Here is a 12,596-nt window from a genome sequence, read left to right on the forward strand (position 1 = left end):
AATAAATTACATATTATAAAATAAAGTACTATGTACTACCTTCCTGTTGTTCAGTTGATAGACCATATATTTTCGGAAATAATAAAAGACACTTAATACATTTTACATGCTTCTGTATGGTTGTGAAACTTGGACTCTCACTCTGAGAGAGGAACATAGGTTAAGGGTGTTTGAGAATAAGGTGCTTAGGAAAATATTTGGGGCTAAGAGGGATGAAGTTACAGGAGAATGGAGAAAGTTACACAACTCAGAACTGCACGCATTGTATTCTTCACCTGACATAATTAGGAACATTAAATCCAGACGTTTGAGATGGGCAGGGCATGTAGCACGTATGGGCGAATCCAGAAATGCATATAGAGTGTTAGTTGGGAGACCGGAGGGAAAAAGACCTTTAGGGAGGCCGCTTATGTGAGGGCGGCAATGAACCTTCGGGTTCCTTAAAAGCCATTTGTAAGTAATACATTTTACATGAGCACTGTAGTCTACATCTTTCACCTATTTATTATTATTATTATTATTATTATTATTATTATTATTATTATTATCAACATCATCAGATATTCCAGCGAATTAAGGTACTGTATTATCTTGCATTTCCTTGAAATCATAATTTAAGCATTTGTAAGTTTGTAAGTAGGCCTAACTTTTTCCTCTAAAAATATTTACGTTGATACGTTATGATTTTTATTAAATGATAGGAAATTCCTGTCACAATGCATGAGAAGTACAATTATGCGATTTTCTCTCCCAGACCTTGGTCTGCCGGGCGTTGGTACACATTTATGCATGAAAAAAATGCTGCTAATTAACAAAACTATGGACTTAACTTCATAAAATTTACATGAAATATGATATATCAGTTGTCTTTTTCCTTTTGACAATGCAGCACACACAACAGACATGTTTTTTTCTTTGTCTTTTCGTAGTTCTACCCATAGACAAATAAATTCTACCTCCGTATCCGCAACATTGTAAGCAGACGAATTTTTACAACGGTGGGCGCTTAGTTCATATTTGCGGTGGCACAGCAAAGAGCGCTGTACAGGACAACATAGCCACTCTATATTCTTCTCTTTCTAACTCGTTGATTGAAACACATTAGTTAGAAAGAGATAGCAATACCCTCTTCAACATGGCGTCTACTGGCAGTCACGAAGGTCAATACCACAGTCTAATAGATACAGTCACGCAACTCATACGTATAAAATATGCCAACATTTGACAGCTGGCGCGACAGTAGTCCTCTAGCGGCAGGCAAGTTAAAAGTGTGCACACGACATATGATAACACATCAGGAAACGGGTTTTGCGTAATTTATTTTATATGTTTATGCTATACAATAAGTGTATATGGTTCTAATTAATTCTACTTTAGAATCCTGGAAGAATTTCACACGCAGTTAATCTACAAGTTTCAGAAGCTGGGAATAAACGTAATTCTTTCTGCTCCTTACAACTGAATCATGGCCCTGATCGCGTATCATGGTTTGAAATAATATAATTGTTCGTGCGTGGTCGGTTAATTCAATTCATTCCTAAATATATTTATGAATCATTGGAACTTTGTATTTCCTGTGAGAAGAGTAAAAATTAGTATCTTCAAAATTGTAGGGCATATCTCGTAGGGTACATCGCGAGGTGAACGCCTCTCCCTATTTCCTGAGAAATTATCGATTTTGCATACCGCAAATTGGGGTAAACTCGGCCGCTGAGGTAAACTTGAAAATAAAGAAAAGGGGAGGATTTAAATATTAATATGAAGTTCATTATTTTTCCATTTCTTAAGAACCGGTATTTTCTTTATTATTTTGAGTCACAAATAGTGCTGATATTATGGTTTAAATTTTTATGGTAATTTTACCGATTTTTACATATCATTTCTAGTTTTCACACATAATGCCTAATTTTAACTTATCCTACCTATATAATACGTAATTTACATGCACTTACTGTTAATATGACGTAGGTGCGAACAAATAAATGAACACACAATTTTGTTGAAAAAATTGTAACTTCAATTAACTCAGAAAATGTAGACCTAATTCTATTTTCAGAGCAGAAGTGGTGTAAGTCAAAAATGGGTAATGAGGGGTTAAAGTAAACATTCTGTAAAATAGAGCGCAAAGTGGCAGTTAATATTGAATGTATTTAAACTATTAATTGTCAGTGAATAGCACGAAGGATATATTAATTGCTACTTTGCGCTGTATTTTACAGAATTTTTACTTTAAACCTCATTACGTGATTTTTACTTACACCACTTCTGCACTGAACGGCTCAAATAATCACTGGGAATGTAAAATCAACACCAATAACAGTCATGAAAATTATTACAGAAAAGATTGCTTTTTATATTAAATTTAAAAAGGCTCTTTTATTTCTTGAGAACTTAATAAGTCTGGCACATGAAACTACACCAACACATCAGAAATTTATCGACACAGTCTGGATTTATTCAAGAAGTGAATATTTTGCAAAAGGATTACTATACTCCATGAATTCTTGCAAAATTATCACCATGATACCTACTTGAATGCTATATAACATTCTTGAAAAATATAAAGAAAAAAACACGAATACAAAAATTATGAAATTACTTGCATTAAAAACTGTAGATATATTATCCAAAATCGGAATGGTTACACATTTACACATATGATGTCTGCAAAAAAATAATATACTGTAACAGGTATTTACTTTGTTTTTATTTAAACTGTCCTTCCTGACATACAAATAGGTAATAAATGTTTTATAGAACACAATACGTAGGCTACCTACAACGTGGATTATTGGTTATGACTGAGTTATGATTTTCTCTTGGTCTTTAGGGAATCTGAAGAACGACAAATTCGGAGATTTAAACTTGTTGTTACTGCAATTTTCGTCATTGCACACATTGCCTTTATTCCGACGCATGATTAAAACGTTATTATAACATCTCGCATCCCTTTAAAGCACGTGCTGGCTGTATCAACCCTATGACCAGTGCCTTGCCTGCCGCTTGGGCGCTAGTGTCGCGAATGTTGGCAAAAAAAGTGTTGAAGTTGCGCGACTGTAAGTATTAGACTGTGGTCAATACTTACTAAATATGCACAGTCTACTATATACAGTCACGAAGCTTGAGTTTTGGGGGTGCTAGAAACAATAGACTGTGACGGTACTATTTTGCATTGCCTGTAATGAGGCGATATTAGCGATCCTAGTGGTGAGCAACTACCTAATGTTTGCATATTTACTACGTATTGAGCTTCGCGACTGTATATACTAGACTGTGATATGCAAACATGGAGTTGCTCACCAACAGGATCGCCACTATCGCCTCATCACAGACTTTCTCTACCAGACGATAAAATATATTGTACTTTCGATATCGTTTTCTTTTGAAAAAATTGGTCAGATAAAATAATTTTTTACTTATTTTTTTTATAATATTCCGAATGTACCGAAATCTTATATTTCGCAATGTGAGTCCAAGGACTTGCAGTGGTGTTATATGACATTCGCCTTAAAGTTTAGGTACAACTGAAAGAAAACCTAAAAGGGTAATGAGTCCAAGAGGGAATTGGACACAAGATCGAGCACTGCTTCGATGCTTCAGATCTGAGTTAAGTCAACAAGGTTAAAGCAAGCTGAAAACTATACAGAAATCCTATGCTGAGAGACAGAATTATACTGAAGAACTGTCTACGAACTTGAAAGATTAAGGAGAAGGGAAGGAAATGAGACTAAGCTAATCCAATTATTTGGAGTAATATGTCACGAACTTTATATTACTTAATTTCGAGTATTTTGTCTAACTACAGAGAAATCCCTCGTAACTGGCACCCAATTTAACAGAAATACCAAAACAATGGCACTTTTGGCTGGACAAAAAATAAAATAAATAAATAAATAAATAAATCTGCCACATTGTCACAGCCTGGCTGTCAGTGTTCCCACATTACCAAGTTCGCACAAATTCTCCTCTTCGGTGAATATTCGAACCTAAATTAGTGTATTATTTGTGTTGTGTGATGTGTTCTTATAAAGAAAATTCACACAGTTTTTATGGTTAGTTATGGTCAAATGATAGAGAAATTAGCTTCACATGGCTGCAGTTTCAACAGTTGCATCATAAAATACGAACAGGTGATTTTTAAAAACATTCATTCAATTATCCAGCAAAATCTCGTATCTGGAACTAATCTGGTCACTTTGTTGCCGGTTAAGAGGTATTTTACTGTAGATTGCTCATAAAAACCAAATGTTATAAATCAAAGTAATATTTATTTCAAATTATTTCAAAGCATAATTGTTTATCAAATGTTGAGACTTGAAATATAATATCATGCGAAATTCAATCAAATTAATAACACTTTTTTATCAGCTACATTAAATATAATAAATAAAATACATTCAGATTTGGAACACTTTAACATTAGTTACATTACATGTAATTTCTATTATTGTACATAAAATTTACATTAGTTTGGTAAGAATTACTAAACATTAAATATAGTAACAAGATTACATGCAAAATTGGCATTAAATATGGCAACAGTTACGATACATTGTAAGTCGAACAAAGTAACAGGAATAATATGGAAAATGCACATTAAATATAATACTCCTAATTCATAATTATATTAAATATAAATGTAATAGCATAAAAATGAGCCATGGACGGATGATGTAGGAACTCATATTTCAGCAAGAAAATTTAATGCAAGAATGCAAGTTAAGCAATAGCATGAAAAATTCAGATTAACTATGGCTCTTCTTATTTTCTTAGCACACTATAGGTAATAATATTAGAGTAAAATTCAAATTCGACAGTAATTATAGTAATACAAATTTTTATCAGGTACTGGGCGAATAAACTGTAGAGAAACCATAACAAGGCAACCCAGCTCTCAGTGAGCTGCAGACACGCTGCTATCACTGATGCACAGTGCAATATTGGTAATTCGGCATATTATAAGCTATTAATGTACAAGGAAAGAGATGCAGAAACTGCCCACATTTTTGTTTCAAAAGTGACGCAACATTTGCTGCAGTTCCCGTTGAGAAATGGAGATGTTTTCCCAGATGCTATTTTTCAGTTCTTCCAGACTATGTGCATTATTTTTGTACAAGCATCTTTTAGAGTTCTCCAGATGCTGTATAAATGTCACAAAGGAGTTAGGTTGGCGGATGGAGATGGCACATATTCCTGCCAATAATTTTATTCTTCAATACTCTATGGAGTTCGTCCAGAAAATAGTCGATTGTATGTGCTATCTCAGAATCTTGTCGTTTCCCTACAATGTATTCACCTGGTATGTTAAGTGTAGTAACTGGAAGAGAATGACATATTTGCATTAAATGTTTAACACCTGTTATCAGTTATTCAACATGACAACATGAGTAAATGAGACATATTCGCATTCCTTACATGCAGCATTTACGAGTACAGTAATGCCCCCTTATCTGCGGAATTTATATCTCTAGTTTCAGTTATCTACAGTTAATTTTGGCAAATTTTTTCTACATATTTTAGCACCTAGCATCGTAGTATGAGAACTTTCACTTTCCACTGTCCTGACATGTGCTGCAGTAGCAACCTACCAATGGTATATTTATAGGGTTTGCTATTATCCACGGTTTCGCGTATCCACAGTAAGGTTCAGAATGTATTTCCCACAGATATGGGGAGATTACTGTACATTGTGTGTATATGTAGAGAGGGAGTGAAACGTTTATTTCCATGAAAGATGGAAACATATGTGTATTAAGATTTACTATTGTCTTCTGCATAGAGTAACAAGTTTAATAAGACCTGATGAATTTCAGACCTTGATGCTGGCATCAAATATCGTGACTTTTCTTAAAATTGCAGAAATTTATTGCATACATTTATAACACTAAAGTATATGGTAAATATTACGTATATAAAGAAACCAAAATACAATTAAAATGGCGAAAATGTAATGGATGTTATTGCAAGTGACAGAATTCTGGCAAGAGAAATTTCCCAACAACTGCGGTGGCTGAGTGGTCAGACCCTCAGCCTGTCATGCAGGGGTTCTGGATTCGAGTCCCAGTCAAGCATGAGATTTTTCAGTCATAATAACACTTGTGGTGGACAAGGTCGCAGTTGGGGTTTTTCTTGAGGTTCTCTCATTTTCCCATATTAGACATCTACATCATTCTGTCAAAATTTCTCCATTTCGTCATTAATATTCCTTAATATTCCCCGAATGCTGCCTGGCCTAGGATCAAGTGAAGTTGTCTGCTCGAAACCTGGGTATGCAGAGAACCTTAGTGTAGTCAGCCAGTATGGATTTGGGAATGTGCCTAGCTTGAAGGTTAATACAACAGATTTTGAAAGGTCGCAATGCTGGGTCATAGTACCCCCTCCCGAAATTTTATTCCCCAACAAGAGTATAATGAGCATAACGTTATTTCATAAAGTGCTCAAAAGAGGAAATTCTGCCCTTAAATCTGAAATATGCTCACATTATTCTATACGTGCTAATAATGTGGGGTGGGGGAAAGAGGATTCAACTATGTACTGACACAATCCTTAAATATTTGTGTGAATGGTATAGAGAAGCCATCATGGCAGAATGATTATAAATTTTCTCTTATGTAGAGATACTCTAAACTAACTCAGATTAAATAACATAGTGAACAACTACCATTGTGAATATTTTTGGACAGCTGGATTCAGTTAGCAATATGCACTGAGCATGTGTGACAATATCAATGGCATGTTGAGTGAGAAATTGGACGAGATTGCTCCTATTGATCTCCCTGTTCACTGGGTGTTAGTACTTCCAACTCACATGCACTGAAATCCTAAACATCTCTTTTCTATACTCTTCGATATACACTAGCAATTACATTTTAGAATATATCTATTGAAATGCAAGTCAGACAGCCTGAAAATGGTTTACATTTCGAGCATATTTGCTAAGCAATCACAAGAATACTGCGATTTTGTACAGAAATGCATTTGCTTGTAACGTGCAATGTAGCAATATAGGTACTATACTTACATAAAATGTTTATATTCAGCAAATTATATGCAATTTCAGTCGCCATAAAACTCATTTATATTTAAAACAACGCATTACTTACTGTTAAATAAAATTCAAATATTTTAAAATAAGTACATAAAAAGTCAACATACTTAACAAAATAAATACTAAAACATTGGGAACTTCCCTTATTTGCAATATGTACGAAATTAGTAAGTTCTCATAACAGCCAAGCAAGAGAGAGGAGTCTTCATATTCCAGATCCAAGGACAACGCTTCATCACCAGATAATGTTTCCATCAAGACACAGGGAGAATAAATATTGGAGGAACAGGAAGGCCGATGTGCATTTTCTGGTGTATTATTACTAGATTGGAATAGCACATATCTGGAAAATGAAATAAACAAAAGAGCTTTAATGGTTATGAATATACAGGGCATTTACGGGCTAGTGTTACAAACTTTCAGGGATGATGGGGAAGGCCACATGTATCAATTTGAGATAAGGAACCCTGGTCCGGAAATGAGTGAGTCGAAAGTTACAAGCAAAAATATTTGTGTGGAAATGATATAATTTTATTCCTCTGTACACCTTATTTATGTATATTTATTTGTACATCTTACACATACTGTGTTCATCTGACGTTGTTTACGTTGTCTACTTACAGTATTCCATTCAGTGCACTGTCTGAAGGGTGGTGACAGGAAACTACACTAAAGCAGTGCAGATAGAGTAATGTGTAACAGACATGGTCGATCCTGATATGCACGTCTGTAGCCAGCAGTGTATGTGCACAAGTTGCAGTGTCCAGTCGTTCAGTCCTAGTGAAATGGAGGAGTACACGAGAGCGGAATATGCAGACCTGATTTTCGAATACGGATGAGCCAATGGGAACAATAGATTTTATCGAGTCAAGTACCCAAGTAGGAGACATCCGGCCCATACCATCTTTCCACGACTGTTCCAAAGGTTAAGGGAAGGAGGGCACATGGTGCGAAATTACAATTCCATTTCCACACAAATATTTTTGCTTATAACTTTCGACTCAGTCATTTCCGGACCAGGGTTCCTTATCTCAAATTGATACATGTGCCCTTCCTCATCACCCCTGAAAGTTTGTAACACCAGCCCGGAAACACCCTGTATAATTACGACCACCTCTAGTGTTTCTGTATGTCTGGGACCACCACCACCACCACCACTACTACTACAGTGTTAAGTTGTTAGAGGCAGAGTTTCTAGTGATAGCACACTACTGGATCAGCATACAAGATCCCTCACAACATTCTGAAAATGGTAAGAGTTCTGTAGCTGCGACTTCTAAGTTCTGGAGCTTGGTTCACACGACGAAAGTTATCAGCTTCAAGTCGGTACTCCACTAAGGTATTGTACTGAATGGAGGAAAAAACCCTTCCCTGTGATCCACAGCAGAGTTGGTTTAGTATTGGGCTCCTTTCCGCGGATCTGAGTTCGCTTCTCAGGTTCCATGTCTTAGTGTTTCATTTTAAAAAATATTTCTTATTGTTACGTAGTGATTGCCATTTTCAAGTTGTTTATTTATACATACTGTGATGCATTAATGCAAGCATATACATGACTGCTGCTATTTCTTTATTTATTCTCGTTTTTCATCTACTGTGAGCATGAATTTACGCGTATGGGTCTGTGTTATAATTGTAATTATTTCACTTCAATTAACCTAGGTACTGGTGTGTAGTCAGGGACACATGTCTCAGAGTTTTTCCAAGAATATTACTTGTCGATTAAACAAATTCTACTCAATAAATGCATAAATTACAACACAGAAAATGAATAATATATGCCTACTATAAACAATTTCAATTACATTATATTAATTAATGTAGTCTGCATCTCTATAGCATAAACCGACTGTCTTACCATTTGTACGAAAGCTGTTTGAAAAGTTCTAAGAATGACCGACAGATGACATCAGTAGTTCGGAAATTTGCATACCAGTGAAATTCTCCAGCTTTCAAATGAACACATGTATAATATCGCCCAGGTGTCTTAGTATGTTTGTGTCCAGAGGCAGGTAAAGAAGAGCAGATGTAAAGGTATGGAAAAATGGAGAAAACTGAACATTGTGCAGTGATAAAGTATTTCGTGAAAAAAGGAAATGAAGGTAAAAGAAATTCATGCGAATATGAAAGACACATTAGGGGACTCTGCTCCATCATTTGCTACTGTGTCAAAATGGATTACCGAATTTAAACGTGGTCGTGAGAGCCTAGAAGATGACTAACATAGTGGACGACCAAAACCAGCAACTACAGCAGAAACGATTGAAAAAGTCCATAATATGGTTTTGCAGGATCGCCGTCTGAAGGTACATGACACTGCTGAAGCTGCAGGCAGGGGAATGTGTGTTTCGAATTTTGACAGAAGAATTGGAGACGAGAAAACTGTCTACAAGATGGGTGCTGCGTCTGTTGGTAGCTGATCAAGAGCGAATACATATGTAAATTTCCAATGAATGTCTGGCCCATTTTAAGGAAAACACAACTGATTTTGTGCGCAGATTCATAACTACAGATGAAACTTGGATGCACTACTACATGCCAGAGACGAAACAACAATCAAAACCGTGGAAGCATTATGATTCTCTAACACCAAAAAAGGCAAAGGCTGTCAAATCCGCGAGAAAAATCACGGCTTCGATTTTTTTTTTTGGGATGCTAAGGTAATTCTGATGATCTTGTATTTGTCATGGCTCTTATCGTGATCCTTATTGTCTTTGCTGTGGTCCATGACGTGGTCCTTCTTTCAGTCCTTATAGTGGTGCTTGTCATGGTCCATGTTGTGGTCTCTGTCTTTGCCCTGTCGTGGTCCTTATAATGATCATTGTTGTTATTGTCGTGGTACTTATCGTGGTCCTTGTCTTTCTTATAGTTCTTATTATGGTCTTAATACTTTTCACGAACCTTATCGTCGTTCTTACCATGATCCTTATCATAGTGCTTATCTTGATCCTATCTTAGTGCTTGTCTTGGCATATATCATGATACTTATCGTGGTCACTGTCTTTGTCGTGGTCCTTATCACGATCCTTATAGTATACATGATGTGGTCCTTGATTTCTTTGTCATGGTCCTACATTTGTCATTTCAAAATTAATATTATTTTTTTCCCTTTGGCAAGTGACTGTTGTGTTACATGGTACCTTGCATGCTTTCATAAAAGATAAATGAACATGGGATGTAAACAGAGACGTATACTGCAAATATAAAGACAAATGATAATACTTTACGCTGTTGAGTACTTTGGAGTGGGGTAGAAATGCGCAATCAAGGTCAGACATCTTCCAGCATGTTTATGTCGATATCGTTTGAACTGCACTACAAAACTTCGATTCTCGCAACACCAAGAGTCATCTCATTCTTTTTTTTTTGCGGGACTGTACATCACTCTCCAGAAAAAATGAAAGTGCAGGATACTGAGAAGCTCGAGGATTATTACAAAGTTCATGATTATACTCACTGTACTTGCCATCAGACTAAATACATAGTTTCACTTATATTAATTTGTTTGTAAAATTGATCATTTTTGTTGCATTAGGGTCATGTTTGACATTTTAAAATAAAAAAACAGACTTATAAAGTAAGAATTATGGCACATTTTATAAGACTATAAAATAGGGTCTTCCTATTACTATATTGGTAATAAGGTGACCTTAATGCAAACAGTCATTCCAGCATATTGCTTGGGAATTAAATATTGATTTTTGTTATTTTGTTTTGTTTTATTTTATGTCAGTTTAATTATTTTATGTTTTGAGAAATTCCTCAAAATATGGCACAGCAAGTAACGGAGAAAAAAAATAGCATATTCGAAAATTTATTAAAATATTACTAGTGTAATGGTTTCGAACATGGTATATTCACTGTCATTCACAAGATTGATACTACTACGCGAGCAAAGAGTTCACTTGCTGGTCTTCTTTCTTTTACTGCCACATAATGCATCGTGTAAAATACATTACATTTCCTTCTAAATCCTCTTATCTCTGTATACAGAGTTTAGATTTAGAGTCTGTTTGATCATACATCATAATGTTCTGGGGCCATAGCATTGGACTGAAGCTCCATGCTTGCCCAGTAGGCCAGGTCAGCTTGTGCATCACCACACATTCCACAATGTCTTGGACCCAGATAAGTTGTACTTTAAGTTCTCGTCTTACGTATTTGGAAAATTCCAGAACATGAGAAATTGATGCAATTTTAAAAATTGTGATTAATTTTGCTTTTTACTCGAGATAAAATTAGTCATTCTGTGCTGCACATATTTCTAGTAGCGAAAGACAAAGATAAAGCCAACCCTATTAGAGGTCAAAATGGCCCAGAGGATAATGCTCCCATCTTTACAGACAATCGGCATTAATGGCAGTAGGGATATCAGTTCTACGTGCCCGCCACCTTCGCCCCAAGCAAATGCCCCTGGTACTCAATTCTGTTGGAGGTTGAGTAAATCCCAGGGCCATAGTTCAGCTGGAATGACGCACGACTCAATCGAGAATCAAACCTGCAAATGTTCAGCTTTGCTGCAATACACCTTAACCACGATGCTACTGCATGCCTCAGCAAAAACATATACATTTATTAATATAACGAACTTACCAAGTAAAAGTTTGAAAGCACTAAAGGCTGTAATACGGTCGGTGCTGTGTGGTGGAAAAATATAGTCAAAAGTGACCTCAAATTCACTGGACCATAGCTCCTGCAACAGCAGCAACAGGCTCTGATCATCTTTGAACCTGTGGAAAACAAATATATCCTCTCAGAGAGTGTCCTGGGAATGATGGGGGGGGGGGGTGTATTAATTTATTCATTCATAGTGTTCTGCCCAAGGGCTGTTCACTGCAAACCCAGCTTTCTCCAATCTTTCCTATTTTCTGCCTTCCACTTTGTCTCCGCATATGTTCCATATCATATACAGTGTGTGTGTGTGTGTGTGTGTGTGTGTGTGTGTGTGTGTGTGTATAATTTGAAACAAAATACAGTAAAGCTTCATTTATGCGTTCTTATGGGGTCTGAAAAAAAACACATAAGTGAGAAAAACGTACAATTATAACTGAAGTGACATTTAATGACATCTGATATAGCATTTGAAGACTATACACAAAGAACAAGTTAAGACAATTTTAGTGATGGGTAGTATCGAATAATTTTAAGAATCAAAATATTTATTCGGATAACAGTTTTAGAATATTTTTATCATTGAGATAAGGATTTAATTACGTCGGTTGTTCTCGAGTACTTCTAGGCAGGTTCTCTTATCCAATATCCAGCATAAAGAAAGCAAATGTTAAAAAATGACAACAATAACGATAGCAGTTGACAGCAATGTATTGTGCAAGCACAAGAGTTTATATTTACGGTTTTATTCTAATCACATACTGTAGCTACCTCCAACTTCCGATAAATATGTATTAATATCCCTGTTCCGGAGAGGGAGGGAGGGAGGGAGGGGGCAGGGAAGGGAGGGGAGGGGGAGGGAGAGAGAGAGACGTTTGATCACTGTCTAGATATCGCATGAAAATTTTATTGGGGGGATTTCTATTCTACCAGCTATTGG

The 12,596-nt window shown here is 36.0% G+C and overlaps 1 protein-coding gene across 1 annotated transcript in view; it reads right to left on the reverse strand.

The window, feature by feature from the left end:
- Nucleotides 1-4,204: 4,204 nt before the first annotated feature.
- LOC138708189 (uncharacterized) overlaps nucleotides 4,205-12,596 on the reverse strand; it is a 43,081-nt gene continuing 34,689 nt past the window's right edge. Inside the window, exons 12-13 of the mRNA XM_069838470.1 lie at nucleotides 11,639-11,775; nucleotides 4,205-7,391 (exon numbers count right to left, since the gene is read on the reverse strand). Of these exons, the coding sequence (XP_069694571.1) occupies nucleotides 7,303-7,391; nucleotides 11,639-11,775 (226 nt within the window). The 3' untranslated portion in view covers nucleotides 4,205-7,302. The remainder of the gene's footprint in view (nucleotides 7,392-11,638; nucleotides 11,776-12,596) is intronic.

The sequence above is a fragment of the Periplaneta americana genome, chromosome 10, assembly GCF_040183065.1.
Source record: "Periplaneta americana isolate PAMFEO1 chromosome 10, P.americana_PAMFEO1_priV1, whole genome shotgun sequence".
NCBI lineage: Eukaryota > Metazoa > Arthropoda > Insecta > Blattodea > Blattidae > Periplaneta > Periplaneta americana.